Source organism: Nelumbo nucifera, chromosome 8, assembly GCF_055504915.1.
Source record: "Nelumbo nucifera cultivar China Antique chromosome 8, China Antique-T2T, whole genome shotgun sequence".
NCBI lineage: Eukaryota > Viridiplantae > Streptophyta > Magnoliopsida > Proteales > Nelumbonaceae > Nelumbo > Nelumbo nucifera.
In genome coordinates this window covers 24,739,692-24,761,613 of record NC_142656.1, presented here as the reverse complement: position 1 = coordinate 24,761,613, position 21,922 = coordinate 24,739,692, and the positions used below count along the sequence as shown (strand labels likewise).

General features: G+C 37.5%; 1 protein-coding gene and 1 pseudogene across 1 annotated transcript; both read right to left on the bottom strand.

Moving 5' to 3' along the window:
• Positions 1-273: 273 nt before the first annotated feature.
• LOC104609191 (large ribosomal subunit protein uL18-like) lies at positions 274-6,078 on the bottom strand. The gene is made up of 9 exons (XM_010275440.3): positions 5,936-6,078; positions 5,397-5,466; positions 5,217-5,308; positions 4,193-4,319; positions 4,011-4,090; positions 3,806-3,922; positions 2,533-2,667; positions 2,206-2,375; positions 274-590 (listed from the first exon to the last, which is right to left on the bottom strand). The coding sequence occupies exons 1-9, from the start codon at positions 5,936-5,938 to the stop codon at positions 476-478; spliced, it is 909 nt and encodes a 302-aa protein (XP_010273742.1). The 5' UTR covers positions 5,939-6,078; the 3' UTR covers positions 274-475.
• A 10,594-nt stretch (positions 6,079-16,672) lies between these two features.
• LOC104609228 (mitogen-activated protein kinase kinase kinase 20 pseudogene) lies at positions 16,673-18,096 on the bottom strand (annotated as a pseudogene).
• Between the last annotated feature and the right edge of the window lie 3,826 nt (positions 18,097-21,922).

The following is a 21,922-nucleotide window of genomic DNA, read 5'->3' as shown; positions in this document are numbered from 1 at the left end:
TAAGATCCATCTGTGAATAGGCGTCACCCATTTCCATACACTGATACCCTGTTCTTCATTGCTACAGGCAGAGAAAAGGATGTACTTCGTTTAATTTATCTCTTTTAATCTTGTTAAGGATAAAGAAGAGGCCTCACCATTTGCCCTTTACAAATTAAAAGAGAAATAAAATCAAAGTACAACATTTTACCTCTAAAAAATTGCAACCATGAAGAAATGGAGAAAAAAATTGGAAAACAGATGCTAGATCAAAACTGAAGTTGCAACAGCTACTGAATCAAAAATGAAGTTGCATGTGAATGAAAATATTGTAAGATGTTTCAAAAAGGGCCCGCATTGTAAAATCCAAAACACCTCCAGACAGCTTAAGGGTGCTAAAAAAAATATGTTCCAAAATGAACTAAAGGGGGAATGGCAACAAGGTAGATGTAGAGAGAAGCACCAAAAATTTTTTCTTAGATTTGTCAGGGTACTTTCACTCGTCATCTTCATCCTCTTCATCATCTGCTCCAGCTGCCGAATTGAGAGCATTCAATCGCTCAATCAACTTAGACCTCCTTTCCTCGTAGGTCAGTTTCTTCAAATTATACCTGTAACACAAAGCAATACTTTTATCGAGCTGAATAAAATTATTAGAAACCTCAATCACTGTGTTTTCAACAACCTCTAAGGTGGGATTGAAAAGGAAGGGATGGGATGGGATGGGATGAGAAAGTGTGAAGTTTTCATTTTCTATCGTTTGGTTTATGAGAAAATTGTTGAGAGAAAACATGCCATAAATCAAAGTTGAAAATAAAACTATTTAGCTCCAAAAATCAATTGTCCCTCTAAAAAGTTTCAAACTCTCATTGAATCCATAATTTTTCACATAGCTACGAACCATTGCTATCCATGAAATGACATTGTGAGAAGGCACTTTAACCCAAGGTTTTTAAAACCGAACTTGACAACAAACCAGTCAGGTCCAGTTCCCGGGTCAAATGGTCTGCCTGTTTGAACTGAATGGACAGCCCGTTCTAGCAAAAAGAATAAAAACAAATTAAAAACGGCCAAACCGTTGGACGGTTCGAATGGTTCAGTCTCCTGGGTCAGTGGTTTGCTGACCAAAAAAAGGTTCTGGGGTAAAACGGAACACATCACCTGACCAGTTCCCGTTTTCTGGTCCGACCATCCGATCTGGTCCGGTTTTGAAAACCATGCTTTAACCCACTTTGTCCTACAGTATATCATGATTCATAAATTCTTTTTCTTCCATAGTAATTTCAAGTGCCCATACGCTCCAAATTAGATGAATGGGATCACGACTGGTGAAATGGGTTTGGATGAGACTGTTCCAAGCAAAGGTGTTTGATAGGGAATTTGATCAAACATATGGTGGGTGATTGCAGTTTTTCAGGTTTGGAAGAGATTTAAAGGTGGGCTTCAACACTACTGGCTTGCCAATGTTGGGATTTGTTTATTGGCTTCTGGGCTTTGAAACAACATTGTATCTGTTATAATTTGATGGAAATCATTGTATTAGAATAACAGTAATACCCATGTAGTAGACGGGGGAGAGAACACAGAGTAAGAGATGGAGAAATGAAGAGAAGAAAAGAGCTCTGTTTTTTTGAGAAAAAATTAGTTTAGATCTATTAATCAAAGTAAAATGGTAGAAGGAAATCAAATGCTGGATAGAGAGAGAGAGGGAGCATTGGTTGTCGAAAACCATGGCAGCCAAGGCCCACGGTGATTGCACCATATATCTATTTGGGTTTTGGAGCTCAAAAAATAAAGAGGAATTAAAAACTGTTTGAAAGGTTACAAGGAGACGACCATCTATCTGAAAAAGTCACCGGAAGCTTAAATGTTGCTATTGGGCAGAGGAAGTGGATAAGACAGACAACAAACTCTTTTAACAAGCAAGCCTGATACTCTTTCCCTTCATTTTCTCATTGGGATCACATTGTTTTGTGCGACCCTGAATCCCAGTTTTTGAGAAAGTGTATCCCCCTATTTTCCCGTCCCATTTCTGTGCGTCTCACAAAACAAACATGGGAAAGTGGAATATTTTAGGAATATTCCATTTTTCCCACCTCTTTCTAGCAAATCAAACAGAGCCTAAGCTCTACTGACTGAAGTATGACAGAAAATCCAAGTGTGTTTGTGTGAGTATATGTATCAGAAATAAGGGAAAAGGGGAAACAGAAATGAGGACTCTCCTACCTCTTGTGTTCTTTGGGGGGTTGCTTCTCAGACTTCTTCGTGGTAGGGTCAGCACGAATAGCTGCATGGACCTTCCTGTATAACTCTTCTATGTTATCAGCATCAATCCCTTTATTGATGTACTCACTGAAGTGAGACTGGTATTTTTCTGGCTCATCTTCATTCAATGCCTGTCAATCAATTAGCAAACTCAGATGGAAAGCAATATTCCTTCTGAACTACAAAATAACCGGGTTCAATCCTATCCCTTTTATCCTAATACTCTAGCTAAAAGCCCTCTATGTGCCCTGTAATCTTTTTTCTCTAAAATTTGTTCTTGGGCCTCACCCTCATGTATGAAGCAACATGTCCACCATATATGTATTTGCGGTGAACCTCAGGATCCAGCTGCTTCTCCTCCTTTTTGAAGCCAGCAAACCTTTTGTCACTATGAGGAATGTCTAGTCCACCATCCAATGCTCCCTGAAATCAATGAGTGGAATATGAGATAAATGAAATCAATTGATCCTTCATCTATTCATCAAAACAGTAAAAATGGTTCGAGTTCCAAGTTCCTACCAAGATAAATGAAAACGAAAGCAATAAATTTCCCTCTGAAGGAAGAACAAGGTACATTAAAATTACTTCAGCTTGCAGGACAAAGTGATCAAACAACTTTTGTCTCTATCCACAACAATGTTCTCATGAAAGCTTCAAATGGAGCTTCATGTATGGTTAGCACAGGCACCCCAAGGAAACTATGGACAAATTATACTAAGAGAAAAAGGGTCTATGGAAAACTATGGCCTAATCCCCTTGACAAGGCCAGTTCTAAAAAACAACATTAGCAGTGTGTGCAGAAAAGCTGGGGACCTTCAGTAAAAATGGTTCGAGATCCAAGTTCCTAACAAGATAAATGAAAACGAAAGCAATAAATTGCCCTCTGAAGGAAGAACAAGGTACATTAAAATTACTTCAGCTTGCAGGACAAAGTGATCAAACAACTTTTGTCTCTATCCACAACAATGTTCTCATGAAAGCTTCAAATGAAGCTTCACGTATGGTTAGCACAGGCACCCCAAGGAAACTATGGAAAAATTATACTAAGAGAAAAAGGGTCTATGGAAAACTATGGCCTAATCCCCTTGACAAGGCCAGTTCTATAAAACAACATTAGCAGTGTGTGCAGAAAAGCTGGGGACCTTCAGTATTACAAAACAGGATGTGAACGTCATAAGCCATTCTGATATGCTTACAGACTGCTGGTATCCACACCCGTAAAACCGGTCTATTACAAAATGACTGAGATTATGGTCACCAACCCCCAAAAAATCCAAATTTTACCAGTCTTTAGATAATTAAGGCAATCTAGAGGTTCATATATTAATGGACATTGGTCATGCATTCTTCGAAAAGTCCTCCGTAGTTTCCTCAAGTCTGTTTCCTTTGTGCATTGAATAAAACTGATGATTGAAAGAACCAAGTAAACATAGGAAACACCCCCCCATAAAAATTGAAATGTATACCACATAGCTACTAGTCCATTTGACAACAAGATGTACAGTAAATGAAGAAATAAGAACAAAATACCAATAAACAATAAATAACTATGGTTTTTTACCTTAAGGGCACCAAAAACACGGTTTCCAGTAGTTGTTCTAACCAGACCAACATCAAGAAGAGCACGGAAAGGCCTCCTGCTCTCTGTGGGTTCTACAGAGTAATCCTCCCCAGTTGCCTAACAGAAAGCATGTGAGATCAAAGTTAAAAACTTTTAATGAAAGAGATCGAAGGCAAGAAAACAAACCATAATTAAGGTTAAATACCTCCACATTGCCTTGATATTCATCTTCCATTTCAAGCATCTTCAGTACTCGGCGAGCCAAGAGAAGTCCAGTACAATAGGCTGGGAATCATGTTAATTATTAGAATACCAACATCAAACTAAAGTAAAAAAAAAAAAAAAAGAAATTACAGGGGAAAATACTTTCAATCGCAAAGAACATACCTGCTGCATAGTTAGTCAGACCTACTTCAAGACCATAGCGCGGCAACTCATGAGAATAAGCTGCTGCAAGGATCATATCACCAGCAATACTGGCAGATAATATTTGTGCAATAATATCTTTGTTAGTCTAGTAGCGGTGTTAAGATTGAAAACATAGAGAACAAGATACCATTTTTACTATAGACCCACATTAACTCAACCAAACTGGAAAAAAAACACACTTGATAATTTGGTGATCCATATAAAAAGCCCACATTCTTATCAAACCCAAGTCTCTACAGCCACACCTTCTACATGGCATACAAGCCCATCACTTATCAACAACAAACAACCTACCATAAATCCCATATCTCAGTGAGGTCAAAACCAACTAAGGTGATAGAGCTTCTCAATTTCCATTGCCATGTAAAATTTTTCAGAGACAAAATCTCAAAGTTAGTTTGCAAATTAAACTGGAAAGTTGAGATTCCTCATTGTTCTGGATGACTGATAAACCATACAATGATGGTGCTTGGTTCTGTGACCGTTTATTTGAAAAATGGCACCGGCCTATTGCAACATAGGCTGATAAGCATTTATTCCAAAAGGCTATTTGGTAAGACATTTATTAGATAAAAACGTTTGTCTTGGTTTGTGTGAGAGCCAAGCATTGGGGAAACACCATTTTTCATGATTCCCCCAACACCCGGCCATTTATTTACTATTCAGCTTATGTGGAGCCGAATAGCACCTAATGGCACCTAGTTTTCAAACAACAGCAATAAGCATTTAATCTTATTTTTCAAGAAAAATTCCGTACAAAACGTTTCTTCAATAAATGGCCACAGTACCAAACAACCACAAGGAAACTATACGCCTCCAAAAGGTAAAGACATATCACACCACCCAGCATCTTGACTAGGCATTTTATAATAACAGTCTTTTGTTTTGATAAATTTTATCATAACAGTCATTCTTGACTTAAGAACTAAAATAATCTAAAAATAATTACTTAAGCATAATAAACAAACAACTTTAAGGATACAAATCGTACAACAAAACGATATTTCGGTGTGTTGTACTTGTTCTTGTCTTGGTTGATTAGGCGAATCCTCGCCCTGTAGTCAGTCTTTCCCTCTGCATATCAAGGATATCAAATGCATGAGAGAGAAACTAGACAAATGCTAAATGCAATGAAGTGAACCATGGGGTCAAAACACAATACCTCTCCTTCTTTTGTATTTTACTTGAAAACGCTTGAAGTACGCCTTTGACTTCTGAGCTTTGACAAAGGCCTATAATGCACAGATAAATTGTTTTAAATGTTAGAAATGATGCAAATGTGATTACACACGGAAATATTTTGTGGGAAAGCATGCCAATACTCATGCAAATAAGGTTCAGAAATATGCACAATTTTCAGACTTAATACAACAGAAGCTACGAGATAAGGAGACCCTAAAATTAAAAATCAATCTGGCTGAGAAAGCAATTCCAATCTAACGTATATAACACAACTTGTAGTGGTTCTAAAACCCTATATATCCCACAGATGATGAAACAAGCTGATGACCAAAGATATGTTCAGAAAAAACCAGATACCATGAAACGGGTATCATTCAGAGTAGCTCTAGAACATTGTGCTGTAAGATTCAACGTAGATGAGATGCAAAGAATTTGAGAGAACAAGCATATGCATTTCGCAAGGCAAAAGTCACCGGAAACAAAAAGTAACTCTACTATATCTAGTTCTGTAGTTCTCACCATTGCTGCTGTATTCGGCTCTCGGCTGTGAGTGAAGGAACGACGGTAGAGACTGACAGAGAGAAGGGTTTTGGAGCGACCCTCAAATATAAACCCTAGATTATAGAGAGGATAATCGAGGGCTACGATTTCTCTTCCCAAAATTCATTCATCAATAGAGAAATGACCAGGCCCGAAGCCTGGCCCGACCATCGGGCTAGATGTTTGATCCAAGCCCGGCTCTTATGTAAAGACCAAGCAAGGTCCAAGCCGAAGCCCGATTTTCTAGTTTGGACCCGTATTGGATAGTACATGAACATAAGAAATTTTGGCTTTTGACAATCTGAATTTTGCAAAACGTTCAACTTCAATTCCAAAGAATAAAAAAGGGTAAAAGACTTAAATCTCTGCATCCTCTCTGTTTTCAAATTGGACCTACCTCCCCTATATTATGATATCATCCAGAACTGTTTGCATATATTATCACATTATCACATGGGTGTTAATTTTTTTAAAACCCAATTTTTCCTTTGTTGCCCTGCTATGAAACCAAAAACAATCAAGGGAGAATGATTGATCAGAATTTTGTAGCCCTACCGTACAGGGGGATGAATCCTGACCGTGCAAATTCACCGACAGGATGCGGTAGGGGGAAGACTACTAGTAGACTATGGGGGGCTGTTATCAGAATTCTGCATTGGATTGTAGAGTACTTAACCCAACAATCAATGCTTTCCTTTGCAATGTTGAGCTAACATACGCCTGAGATACTTTCCTAGATGCTTTGTAAGATTCTAATGGACCATTTTTGAGACATGTTTCATCTCATACTGAAGAGCAATGGGCCCTGAGTTTGGCGGAGTCTATGAATTTTATCTGAGAATGCAGTTTTGTATCTTTGCAAATGTCTTTACATCTTATCCCCACAACCAGCAATCAATTTCTACGGCATGGGCTCCCACTTTATTTGCCCTTGGATCATCTCTAACATGCACTACTTTGTCAGCCTCCACATTGATATGATCTAAGGTGGCTTTGAAGATCTCTGCATCTGGTTTTTCATATCCAACTTCTGATGATATAATAATGGCATCAAACAAATCTGTAACATCAATGAGATCCTTCAATGGTATCCTTAAGCAAGCATCAAAGTTGGAAACAATAGCTAATTTAACTCCAGCATCTCTCAATAGGCTTATTGTTTCATAATCCCTCCTATTTGATCATCCATCTGAATGAATCTCCATGGAAGAGCATATTACCAATTTTGATAGCTTAACATTGTTTAAACATTCTACTCCTTGCAGGAGTACTCTTGTAGAGCATTTTGTCCATCGAGCTTAAACAATGGATTAGTGTTAAGAGCCTCAAAATTGACCAAGATCTTAACAAGTTCCTAGAAATTCAAAACCTAAGATAGAAGACATGGCTCTGAAGCTCGGGTTACTTCACTTGTTTGAACTTCAAATATAGAGCTTTGACGAAAAGAAAGAGGTGAATTATTTGTTTGCAGTTATAAAGTACCTCCTATTCATTTTTAGAGCTATCAGTCATCTTGATACATTTTCCATTACAGCTTCGATAGTTTTCTTTGAAAATTTAATAAATAATGAAGGGCAAAAAGTCTTTCCATCAATTTTGTCAAATATAATGGGATCTTATTTACACAATTTGAAATTTTAATAAATAATGAAGGGCAAAAAGTCTTTCCATCAATTTTGTCAAATATAACAGGATCTTATTTACACAAGAGGCAATTCAAATCCTATGAGAAAGTAGAGGGGGTGTAGGAGTATTTATCTTAAAATTTAGGGGAGGTTTAAGTCTTTTACCATATATGAAAATGACATTTTGACCCCAGACTTTAGTGAAAAGAAACAGAGAACATCTTCCCATGAATAAAAATATATAAGTATAGAGATATTCCCAATGCATGGTTGGAAAGGGTTGCCAGAATGGTGTGAGCACAATTTTGTGAGGACTAAATCTGCCCTCGACTCAGGCCACTCAAAGGCAAAAACAAAAAATATTTGAAATGACATGGACAAATCCATTAGACAATGAATAAAATAATAAAAGCACGCTTATGTAGCACTAGTAAAGTTTGAAAAGGGCACTTTAGACTCTAAAGTTTGAAAATGGGCTACTTTAGACCCTAATTAAAAAATCTATTAGTTAAAAATTAAATTTTATAACCTTGAAATAAATTACTTCAAGTATTTATTTCAGAAATTTTGTGAAGTGTGCATAAATTTCATCGACACAAATTTTGTGCATAAATTTGAAGCACAAAAAATATGAAGACAAATTCAGAATTTTATTGATTTTTTTTTATAAAATGTAAGTAGGATACAATCTCTCTTTTTCTTATTTTTTAACGAAGAAAACCCTTTGGTTCTCTTGTCTTGTACAAAATCCGAAGCCATGATATTAACTTGCAATTATGAGAAACAAGCAATGACCAGCTTTGTGTGAACAAAATTTCATCAAGATTAATCAACAATTAGAACATGAATGGTTGAAATGAATATCCTCAATTAATTATAGAAGGTTTCTTAGCTATAGCAATCTAATAGGAGATTTTTCAGTCATCTTGGCTATAGCAATCTAATAGGAGATTTTTCAGTTGTAGCAATTTGGTAAAACTTTTTTGTTACAACAACTTAAAGAACCAAATCCTTTAATTGATGTGACATGAAGCTGTAGTAATTTTGAAGTTTCAATAGTCAAGTTGTCACAACCTTCTTGTTCCTTCTTCTTGTAACAAGAAAAGCTAAAAACATTGAGGAAATTGAAGTAAAACTAAAAGAGAAAAATGGTGGCTTGTGTGCCCAAACAACTTGGAGAAACCACAATTAATTGAAAATTAAAGCCAGTTTCTTGACCATAGGATTGCACTAGTGATTCTTCTTTTCTTTTTTTTTTTCTTTGTGATTCATCAGCTTTTTCTCCTTTGTTCCCCTAATAAAAAGGTTCCTTCCTCTCACCCCATCTCCCCTTTTATAGTGAGTTGGTTTCATTTGAAGAGTCCACCCAAATCTACATTCAAAATCAATGTTTTCAATCGTTATTAGCCCAAATGATCGGACCATTCGGTTTAGAAATCATCCAGGCAATTGGTTTCGCTTCACCCTTGAGTCGTTCTTCGGAAAAAAATTGTTGATTTGGTCAAAGAACCACTGACTTGGGTGGTTGAATTGTCAACCCATTTGACCCGAACAATGATTCATTGTTTAATAAGAAAACAAAATGTTGAAAGATGGAGAGGGACTGAGATCAAAGATCATTGAAATCACAGAGAGTGATTAGAGAGATGATAGAAGCAAGACTGGAGCGGAGAAATCTTAGATTTGAGCTCTGAAACAAGAGAGAGATACGAATGGATGTGTTGACTTGTCACTGTATTTTTGTTGTTGCCATCGTCGCCGTCACTAGTGAATATTGAATCCTCCTCCTTCTTCCCTCCTTCCTTTCTTTGCTTTGTTTCCTTCCTTTCCTTTTTTTCCTTTATCTCTTTCCATTTTCTTTCTTTCTTTCCTTCTTTTCTTTCTTTCTTTCTTATCTGATAGGCACCTATGTCTCAGCCTCTCTTCTCATACAAGAAAGACAACCACTTATCGTCGAAACATTGACCTGGAAATCGGTGGCCATGGTGGTTCCATTTATGGGTTGATTTTTAAAACCTTATTCAAAATCATGTATGAAAGGAAATCTAATTTTGATAGTTATGATTCCCTCTAATTTAACAATAATGGAGGTGTCATTATATGTGATACTTGCCATTTAATTGGGGGACCCACAAGATTGGCTTAAGATTGAGAGATACTTTGTCCAATCCACTGAGATTCTCTTTTTTTAAATTTATATTGACATTTTTAAGTGATCTAGCGGGATCATGGCAATCAATATTTAAAACTAATTGGGAGAACCATGTGAAGAGGCCATTTAGCAAGGAATTGAGCCCACATACAAGTTGGACACTTTAGTGTGTTCGATTAAAGCTAATCTCCAACAAATCTCATAGCCAACCAAAGTTTTCTTTTAGTTGTCAATCACTTAGGTACCAATTTACATTCACATGAGGCTCACTAGAATAATTTGGGAAAACTTCTCCAATTGGATGCTGAGATGCATTTTCCAATTATATCACTTGAATACATCGATTCAATGAGGGCCATTGGGAGCATGCCAGGTGGCAAAAACCCACCTCTCCATGCAAGGAAAGATCTCTCCTAATAGGCTCAACAACCCCTTTTAATTTGCACATGTTGGGTCAATACTTAGTAATCCATTGCCAATAATTTTCTCTTCATATTGGACCCATACAAGACACACTTGGGCCCTTCTTCCTTTATTATATATATACAAGGGTAGAACTAGGATTTTCTCTTGAGGGGGGCCAAAAACTAATAAACATGGATAGAGGACGAAAAGTTAGGAAACATGGATAGGGCCACCAAAATATAGGTGTGGGTTTAAGAGAGTATTGTGGGGATTTTCAAGGCATGGGGGGGCATGGGCCCCCTTTGCTACATTTGGCTCTGCTCATATTCAATACGCACAATGGAGTTTTTTTTAAGGGCTATACAATAGGGGTAGCCCATCCCCTAACCCATAACCCTATAGTGTTGAGCATTTGATGATTCCTACAAAAGATTACCTATTTATATTCCATCATTTGGAGACATATGCAAAGTTGTAGACTTTATACATAGTCAACATCTTTACAATTTGCCTTCTATCCTAAAGCCTCATAACATGCATGTTTGGTTATTTTGTTATTTTAATAGAATTACCCTTTAAAGCCTCGTTCATGTTCTTTTGATTTCTAAGATTCCTAGGTAAGTAATAGAATGACATTTTTTTATAAAATACTAATATAAAAATGGGCAAAGTTGTCCAATTATGCTTTATAAAATCCCCCCCAGGTGGGAAAGTTACTTACCCACGTAGGAAATGAGTAAGTTTTACTTGTGAAAGTGGAACTTATTTTACTATGGGGCCCATTAGTAAATGCAAAAAAAACATTGTAAAGTTGGACAATAGGAAAAAGATACCTATTGACCAACTTCCCTAAGTTTATTTACCGGTAAACGAACTGGACCTAAATAGTACACGGTTTGTGTTGGTGTGTTGGTTTTGTTTCCAAACAGCAAATGAAGAAGGAAGAAGAAATATTACTATATCGATGAGGTCTATTTTGTTAATGTGGCAATTGTGAAAAGGCCAAGTCTTTGGACAAGGGGCATAAGACTTGTAGATGGATATGAAACCCTTATAACATTCCAAGTGTTCCATGATCTAGAGATCATGGCCCATCATCAGACGCATTTTGATCTTATAGATTAGTTATGACAAATCCAACTTGAAGAGAAGAAGTTAGCCATGTGATTTTGTTGTATCTAATTCGAAAAAATAAAACCTTCACATATAATGGCTAAACATATTATAATCATGCGATTATGATGAATTCTGGAATGATCCATGTCTTGGCTAAGATTTGTCTAATCGTGGATCATGATCCTAGAACCATGGGATATGGCAAGTTATGAGAGCCTTAGAAGCCTAGAATCATTTATGGGCCTACCCCCTCCATGCTCATGATTAATTATGTCCTCCTGAAAGTATTACTTCTAAAGCATTTTTTGACCAAATAAAATTCAAATATATTTTTTGTCATCCAAATAACCACAATTTGCACCAAATTAGTTGTAGTGGCAGATTGTATAGCCACAAAGTTTTATTTAATTATAAACTTACAATTGTTCATTTTTCTTCTCTTGGGGTAGAATTTGACAAGTGTTTCTTCCAAGAACTATAAAATAGAATACAACATGGGAGGTTAATATCCCTAAAGGAAGAGAAATGATCTTGTTTTTTGTTTTTATAGCTTTTAAACAAAATCTATAATTAATTGTCATGCAAAGCCATGCATTGCTTTGGAGCACCAAAATCAAGAGGTCATGACTCTTCTAGCTTAATTAAGAGCCTTGCACTTCAGGCCACCTCAAAATTTCACAAAATTTGCCTCTTTGGGATATTATTGTTCTTTTATTAGCTATCTTACATTAGTTACCTTTGAGTTTAAGAATGGTCACTCGGTGCTAAAAGCTCGGGCTAAGGTCTGCATCCAATCTACCCCTCCCCAAGAATATATGTAGTAAGGACCAACATTGTGTAATGGCACTTACCTAAAACCATTCAAGCTATTTTGCTGTTTGGCACATTGTTATTAGACTTGATGAAATAAGTGTCATTGATCCATAGTTGAAAATTGACTACCCCTACTGTTTGAAAATTGACTACTTTTATGGTTTAGCTAATTGACTAAGTGTACCCATATGGTTTAGCTAATTGACTAAGTATACCCTTATTGTTTGAAAATTAACTAACACTACCCCTACTATTTCTGACAATTGTCTAGCTCTACCCTTATCGTTAGTATCCATTAATATTTCGTCAAAACCCATATACGCGTGACACCATGTGACTTTTAAATTTTTTAAAAACCCAATGTTACCCTCATCCCCTTCTTCCTCCAACCTCTCTCTATCTTCCTCTAACCGTCTCTGTCAACACTAGATTGCCATTGGTTTCGACAGGAGAGATCGATGACAGCAAAGTTCATGCCAATCTAGAACGGGATTTGACGTGTGTTCACACCAATCTCAAAATCCAACTACCAAAGCCTGCTGATAGAAGAATGGAGGTTGTCCATTCAAATCTAATAGGTTCTCTAGATCATCCATATCTTTGGTTAGCAACTTTTCAAATTGTCCTCAGCAAAGTAGAGGGTGAAGGGGGTGCTGGTGTTTAGTCGCCACATCGAGAGGAAGGGGACGATGAATAGTCCCATTTCACCGGCTATGGGATTTAGAGAGGACAAGCTAAAAAGGGCTTCAGAGAGACAATGGTGGTCATTGTTTCTGTTGCCTGCAATTTCTTCAACCTGCAGGTCACCTCCTTGTATTGTTTCTGATCTGAACCCAGATCAGAGATCGTTTTTCTCTTCAAGGCAGATGGCTTGTGTAGTGGAGAAGGCAGGTTGCGATTTCTTCAATTGTCGCTACAAGCTCTCTCTTCTCTCTATTCTACTCCTCTATTTGTCAATAGCGTTGGTTTCGGCAACATACCCAAAATGGCAGTTTTGGCAACATGCTCACTAAAAACATCAGAAATAGCAGCAACCATCGGTGGAGAACAGCGGTGAATCCCCCCTTCTCCTTTTTTTCCTATGTGTTTTGGTTGGATCAAACGACAAATCGAGCAGTGGTGAATCTCCCCTTCTCCTTTTTATTACTTGTGTGCTTTGGCCAGACCAAGTGACGGAGAGCAGCGGCGGATCTCCCCTATCTGTCTTGCTAAAGCTCTTCGAAAGCCGATAGATCCACCGTTGCTCTCCGTCGCATGGTCCGACCAAAACACACAACAAAGCAGTGGCGGATTTCTTGTGTGTTTTGCTACTCTGACCGTGAACCCAACAATGATGGGGAAAAGGAGAGAAAAAGAGGGAGAGGCCGATGGGGAAAAAGGAGAGAAAGAGAGAGAAATAAGGGTTGAGAGAGAAACATATCTAAAGGGTAAAATAGCCCTTTTATCATTTTGTTAACGAGAAATTAAGGGGTGTTAACAGTAAGGGAAGTATTAGTCAATTGTCAAAAATAGTAGGGGTAGCATTAGTCAATTTTCAAACAGTAAGGGTACACTTAGTTAATTTGCTATACCATAAGAGTAGTTTAAGAAATTTACCCATTTTATAATTTTAACTTATACCGACATTTAGAACTGCTAACGTAGATGCCAATTTCATGATATGCTGGCGGTTTGCTTTTATTTGTAAAAGCATTTTGGAATCTTGGTATTTATAATCAAGGTTTTAAAAACTGACCCAGAAACAGAACCGCTCTAGCTACCAGTTTTCGGTCAGTGGTTCAACCATTTGGGTCAAACAGTTTGGACGGTTTGCATATTAGGACAAATTTATATGAAATTTCAGATTTGAAAACAAAGAAAAGGTTATCCAGATAACCAACTCCATACATGTGTCACAGCAAAGACCTATATAGGGCTATCTAAATATAGTTTCTTCCACATTTCAGTGGTGTAGGCTTATAAACCTGGCTAATAAGTAATCCAATTGGCAAGATTGAAGTCAAAATGACATTCCAAGGTACTATTAGGTCTTATATTTAATATTCACTAGTTCAGTTTTTTGCTTACAAACAGTTGTTTTAGCCATTTGATTGTATCATTCTAAACAGCTTTTGCCGAAAGAGAAGGCCAAGAACCAGATTAAAGCCAAAATCACTTGAAAGAGTTTCTGTATAGCCAGCTTATCACTTCTTACTTGTGAACAACCCCAGTAAATTGTCCTCTCTTGGAAGGGTATATTTAAATCATGCTACAAGAATAAAGACAGCTTTTATTCCATGTTGTTTAATTAATATCCTTTTTTTTGTTCTATGTTGCTAATATCTTGATCTTGTAATCAAGCTAATACCTTTCCCCCCAAAGTGCCATGGTCTCCCATCCTAGAAACCAACAACAGCAAATGAAGATGTTGAATTCCAACAGGATCTTATTAACTTCATCAAGTTCTTAAACTGTTGGGTAAATCATATGGTTGGTATACTCAATCTTTCAAATGAAAACATGCTTAATTAGAAGTTAACATACATCACTGAGCTTGCAATCCCAACTTGTCCACAAAGAATGCAGCACTTTCCATTCACTACATTGTGACCTATCTACATGCAAGAGAGGTTTGTAAACCAAGACATGGAAGGTTAATGAATGAATTTGGCTTTACCCCTTTTACAATTGAGGGAGGGAGAAGAAGTCAAAGACTCAAATGGGCCCAAGCATGTTATGGAATCAATCTTTGTTATGAAGCACAAGCCCATCAAAGCCTCAACACAAAAGTTGATTAATTCTCTCTCTCTCTTGTTTTTTAGTTCAAATTAATCTATGATTCGGCGTTTAATTGAAATATGGTGTGATGTGTAATCCATTCAACAGTGTTGGTGCGTGGTTGTGTTGTGCTTTGATGCATAAAAATTTGAAAAGAGTTTTTTCCCTGAATTTAATGTGGTTATGAAAACAATAATGAAAAACATTAAGACCCACTCCAAGATGATATCTCTGATAAAATGCTTTATAACATCAGCATAAAAAAATGTTTTGAAGTTGTATGGTTTAAAAATGATATATTGATATTATCAAAAAAAGTAGAGAATTATTGTTTGTAAAACTTTTTTCTCAGAAAAACAAATAAGAAAAATATAAGGCTGTATTTTTTTCTTTCAATTTTATTTTTTTATTATTGATAGAGATCGAAAACAAGAAATAAGTGGGCTCCATAAGCCTGGCGTAGTGTGACTCAAGCAAATAACATTGAGCCTCCGAATTTTCATTAACAGACTTGAGCTTCAAAGAGCTTTTAATTATCAAAATAATTAAAAAATGCCACAAACGTTTTTTTATATCCTTTGAAGGGCTACACAACAGGGGTAGCCCATCCCTGGACCCATAACCCCCAACCCAAGTGCAGGCAGGTTCAATCTCAAATCTCCGCTACGACCAGCAGGAAACCTTACCAACCGACTGCTTGGCACCTTGTGGCCACAAATGTTTTTAAAACCATCAATGACTAATTTAGAGTCATTTTCATGATAACCATTGTGATCCCAAACTTTGCATCCAAGCTACACATCAGCAACATTGATTGGCGTGCATGACATAGAAAAGAAACCTAGAACTGCTCCCACCCCCACCCAACCTATGATAACAAACAAAATTGCACAATTACCCTAATAATGTATTTGGTTTAGGCTCAGTTTGGAAGCAGTGTAAATCTATACTACTAATAAAAGAGTGAATAGCCCCATTTCTTGGACTTTTCGTTAAACATTTTTACCCCTTATCTAAGCAACATACAACGGGCATAAAAATGGCATACATGTCCTTTACTCTTATTCCAAAAACTGCCCATTTATAACAGTTAAGAAACTGTCCATTTATAACAGTCTCTCCCTCCTGTTGTTCTCCTTATCCAAATAAATTATATCATATAAAACCGCTGAAACCAAAGTTACTCAAACAATTTTTGCCTGAAAAACTCACATGTGGTGTTGCCTTTACTACTGCTGAAACTAAAAATCTCAAGGACACCCAGAGGTGTTGCATTGAACTCAATCAAGCCTCCTTAAATTCATTAAACAATCTCAGTAGTAAAACTAAAGCCTGAAATTCTGTAAGAACTGTAAATTTATCAGATGAGAAATTTCCAATTATATACTTGCAATTGTTCTACTAATGGATGATCCTAACAATAAAGAAACCATTATAATACATCTTAAGGAAGAATTATCAGGGCATTTAAAAAGAAAATGAAGATGTACATTTACTAAGTAAACCTGAAAATGGTAGATATTAAGAACTACAGCTATCACTTCTGCTTGACAATATGGCAACTAAATGAAGTATAAAATAATAAAGAAACAAAGTAAAGAATTGAAAGAAAAGTATGACAATTAATTCTTCTTAATAAATATTTGAATACAAGGAAAGAAAACCTGAGACTATAAAATATTTGGGAATGAAGAAAGGAAGAAAATAATTTAGAAAATATTAAGTAAAAGTAGAAGTACAATTATCATTCTAAATAGGCTTCCGGTTATGCATAAGCGAAGTAACAATTCAAATTCACCTTCCTTCTTTTTTCATTTAACATCAACAATAACATGGATAACCTTTTGCTTCAGGGTACAATGATGAGATAGTTCTCTCAGAATTTAATTTATTGAGCAAAGAGTATAATTTTGTATTGATGTATAAAATAGACTTTTGTACAATTGCACTTCACAAAAAAAATATGGTGCCAAATGAAGAACAAAAATGAATCACATAAAATAAACCATCGGCTCAGCCTCTTAACCCAGGAGAAACCAAAAAAAAACCTATCTCCTGCACAAACTGAGCCTCCTATAATTCTTAAATACCATCTCCTGCAATGAATGGGTGATTCAAGAGCATCTTCGCTGTCCATCTCAACTCAGCATTCTTCATGAAACACATATTCAGAAAATCCTTGCCCTCGTCTGACATCTCACTGGGTACCTCTGGCAAGGAAAAACCAGAGCTTATCTGAAACAGAATACAATTAACATCCGAACCGACTTTGCAACTCAATGCTGGCTTCCCAGTTATCATCTCTGCCACAGTGCAACCTAGAGCCCATATATCAGCGGGAGCCTCCTGTATACCATCTCTAACAACTTCCGGTGACAAGTACAGAGGAGTGCCTCTCCAACCACTCTTCAATTTCTTCTGCTGAACCTTCTTCGCTAATCCAAAATCTGCAATCTTTACAACGTAGCAATAGCTCCTGGTCGTTCGCTTTCGGGAAGACAAAGAGAAGGCAAATGTAGAGGAAGGAACGAGAATGATATTGGCAGGCTTGATATCGCAGTGGACATAGCCACGAGAATGAATGTAAACGAGCCCTTCAAGAATCGACTTTGTATAGCGCTTCACTTCGGATTCAGGTAATCCACCATTCGATCTCTTTATATGTTGGGCTAGAGATCCTCCAGAACCGTACTCCAGTAGCAAGTTAAAGTAAAGCTCGTTGTTCCCAAAGGTGACTTCATCGCCAAAGCAGTGAACGATATGAGGGCATCCATCTAGGTCGGCCAGAACTTCTCTCTCCTCCTGAAGCGTATCCGATTGAAGGATCTCCGCCCACTTCACAGCCATAATCGGCGGCAAGTTGCATCGACGTGTGTTGACTCTCCTCGTCATAGCCAGAGAAACCCTGGAAAACCCCCCTCGGCCAATCGTCTTCCCTCTCAACCATGACTCACCATTATTCTCGTAGTCTCTCTTGTCCTGAGGCTTCTCATGCTGTTTCCGCTTCATCGCTTTCCAAGCTTTGTTCTACACCACCAAACAGCAGAGAAATGAAAACTCACTTTAGGGTTTTGATCACTGATAACAGACAATCAAGAAAAGCAAAAGACATTACACTTACCAGAAGTAAGGAACGCGCAGTTCTAATCCTTGGATGATAGTGAAGTACGAACGGATAATCAAAACCAGCGAACCCCACTGAAGAAGAACCAAACAATCGAACAATTTACGTTGGTTTTTACAGAGAAATCAAAATGAACGATCGGGAGAAGTAAAATGGACTCAGGAATCGAGCAGGGTTCAAGAATCAGGGTATTTATTAGGTTTCACTGTCCCGCACCGACTCTAACTCTCTCTAACTACGCTTTCAAATAACATGGCAATCGGTTCTTTGGGAATGAAATTAGGAAATGCGCGTAGAAGTCTTCGGGGGTAATATAGTCAATAGGTAATAGAAAACAACAAAAAATAAAGGGTACTTTGGAGAATAAGAATCCACCGACTCGGAACTTTGGACAACTCCATATACAATTTCCAAACGGCTAGTAGTGCTCGAATCGAATCTTTGTTCAATCGGCAGAAATTTGACCAATCAAAACATCCCGTGAATTTTGTTGAACACCATCCGATGATCACTTTTTTATGATATACCTGTTGATAGGCTGTAACAAGTGTACAAACACTCGTTGAAAACCGTCACAAAAATGTAACTTTATAAATTAGTGACGCTTTCCCGTTTAAGTGACCAACTAGTCGGGACCCCGTGCGATGCACGGGTTTTGTGTAAAGAAATTGAAGCCAAAAGAGTCTGATGACATTTCCAATTGGCGAAGTTGGTTCAAATCCAACCCAAGCATCATTTTTTAATTTATATGTCCTTATATAAACTCCATTAAATGTATCTTTATTTAATAATTTTCATAAATTTTAATTTCTGTTACTGTTTTAAAATTTGTATAATTCCAAATTCTAATATTGTTTACTATTTATTATTAATTGTAAGAAATAATTTTAATTACCTTTATTTATTTTATTAATTTTGAATGTATTACCTTAACTCCAGTTTGGGGTGGTTACGTGTTTGGAGGACTATCCCCTGTACCTCAATAGCTCATTACCAATAATAATAATAATAATAATAATAATAATAATAATAATAATAATAATAATAATAATAATAATAATAATAATAATAATAATAATAATGATAATAATAATAATAATAACTGCGGTGCCTACATAAATCCACAACTCATGCTTCTTGATCCGAGGTGGTGCATGAATCAAGGGAGGCAGTCAAATAGTCTTTGCTAATAGGGCAGAGCCGACGTGGAAGGATGGAGCCGCACTTCAAGACCTGTGATCAAGAAAGGAAGTCAGAGGCCCGAGGAGTTATCCACGGGTAGATACTCCAACGCTCAAGTCAGTAGAAGGATGTGAGTGGTTGGGCCAAGCAATAAGGCTGCTGGTCCGAGCAGTGTAACAGTATAGGTGTTAGAAGTCTAGAATCCCCTACCTTGAGTAGGAGTTACCGTTTTATCGCCGAAGGTGCGTGTCCTAGTTGGGTTAGGCTTTTGGGGTTGTCGGGATGAGGTTAATAACCAAGGTCTTTGGGGTAGAGTCCTAATCCCTAACAGAGTTGTCATCTCCCTTTCTTGGTTGTGCTTATCCGCGTGACGTGAGGCTGACGTAGCCAAGAGGATAAGGTTGGGGCTACGGAGGTAGCACAGCACGACCATGGATGTGGAGTCGATGCATGCCATGGAACTGGCCAAGCATGGCCGACGTAGCCAAGGTGACTAGGTAGCCATGTGTCATTCAAGGCAAGCTCAACCATGACTGGAACACCACTCCCCCAGTTTCGAAGTCGAGGAATGAAATGCTCGGCTGAGGTGTAGGTGTGGCATGGTGCTTTAGTTTTCAGTTGAGGTACTCCGAGTTGAAGTCTTGGTTGAGCGTCTAGTCCACTTAGCATTCCTCAGCACTTGTTGGAGCTTGGAATCCGCACAATGCGGGTTGCGACTGAAGAGTGCTTCGATCGTTGGCTACGGAACTTCGACAATTAGAACTTCGAAATCCGAACACCACTCTCCCAGTTCCAGAGTCGATGAGAGGAGTGCTCGGCTGAGGCTTGGTGTGTCGTTTACTTAAGTCAGGTGCCAAGTAGATTTCATCTTTAGGGTCCGAGCTTCCGTATTGCTCGACTACATTGCACTGCGGAGGGCTCATCGTTCTTCGATTGAGGAACTTGGAACTTGAATTTTCAGAATCCGAACACCACTCCCCTAGTTCCGAAGTTGAAGAGGAGAGTGCTCAGTCGGGGGTAGCGCAGACTACTTGGCTGAGCTATCTCATGGATTGCTCGGCTAGGTTACAATGCAGATTGCCCAGCCAGGACCACGAGAGCGTTGCTTGCTTAGATGGCGGGCCCGATTGAACCAGTGTTTCAGAGCGGACCAATGAGGTTTGTGGGCTTGATGACAAGGGGCGTCACTTCAGTTCCCGAAGCTTCGTGCGTGCGATATCAATCGCGCTGATTGGTCTTCCTAGGCTTCGTTAGAAGAAGCTGTTAAAATAACCTTCACCATTAATGTTGTGACAAAGGATCTCTCTGTGCATGTGGTTAGCTGGTAACTATTTACAATAATATTAGGGTGATCCATATCAATGCTAAGAAAAACACAATAATCCCAAGCTTGTGGAGCATTATTTCTCAAGTTGGATAATCAAGGCTGGTAAACATTATCACTCAGTGTGGGATCTTTCTGTTGGCTACTATTTATTTTATTTTATTGTCACAATTTCTGTTATGCATGTTATTTCCTAATTTAAAGATAAGCTTCATGTTCCTAGTCCTATGCATTGCTTATTTACATCTTTGAATTACAATCACTTATAACAAGTGATGAGGTAGCATATATTGCTTGATACTCAATGTCATTTCACCTGTCAAAGACATCATTAATAAAATTAATGCTATTTTTTCATATATCAACATTTCAGAATCTTGTTATATTCATCCTGAAGAGGACAAAGCTGTTCCTTAAAAAGAACAAGAAAAGGAGGCTGAAGACACCATCCCAAGTTGAGGCCTTGGAGAAATTTTATAATGGTATTGTTGTATTGCTGCTCCTTTTAACATATTTTATAGTTCTGACTTGATGCTAAGTTCACTTGAACTCTTATAAGAAATGTCTCTTACCAAAAACACAAGTACCCCACAAAGTCAATGAAATTACAACTTGTAGAGGAGATAGGATTGTTGGAAAAGTAGGTATTTGAGTGGTTTTGCCATAGAAAGTTGAAGGATAAAAAACTATCCAAAGAACCTTTGTGGTATTTCAGCTTCACAGGACAGGTTGTTTGCTCAGAGTGAGGATCCCTATGGTGCAGAACCTTTGTGGTACTCATCTCGAAATAGCAATTATTTGTTAATAGAACAGCAGCCACAGCAGTAGAACAGGTGGGTTGAGTCTTGATTCGAAAAGCACCCAAAATGGCATTGTGAAGGGAACATCTATTGTACAAACCAAGAATCTATCAGTTTGAAACTAAAATGTATTTGTGATTCAAATATTTTGAATGAGAATAGATTTTTAAATTTTATTTGTAATTGATGTTTTTATTTTTGCATTTCATTTGAATTTAGATGAGTGTAGAGAAAACAGGTTATTTGAAGAAAATTAGAAATAAAATTAAAAAAATACAAGTTATACAAAATATGCATATATAGATTTAGCGGCAGTCGCAACTACCACTAAAGATGTCAATGACTACTGTTAATGAGGTTTTAGTGGCAGTTTTTTGCTTTTACCGACAGTTGAGAAAACTGCTGCTAGAACATCTAACGACACTTTTTTAGCGGCATTTTCCGGACTGGATTGGATTGGACCAAATCTAGTCCAAGTCAGTGAATGCCGAACTCTCCAAGGTGATAAAGAAAGCAAAATAGGAATTGGATAGCAATGTGTATATGTGAGTGTACCTTTGGAGGCTAGAGATTTATCTTTATATAGACCTCCAGACTCAGTTGAGACGTGGCAAAAGGGATGAGATAGGTTGCCAGCTCACTAGGACAGTAGAAGGCTACATGTCCAA

Bases quoted from the DNA above. Each gene is read 5' to 3' on its own strand.
- LOC104609191 (XM_010275440.3), bottom strand. The intron at 4,091-4,192 runs GTATGTTCTTTG...CATGATTCCCAG, and splicing joins TCTGACTAACTATGCAGCAG to CCTATTGTACTGGACTTCTC. The intron at 2,668-3,805 runs GTAAAAAACCAT...CATTGATTTCAG, and splicing joins GTGTTTTTGGTGCCCTTAAG to GGAGCATTGGATGGTGGACT.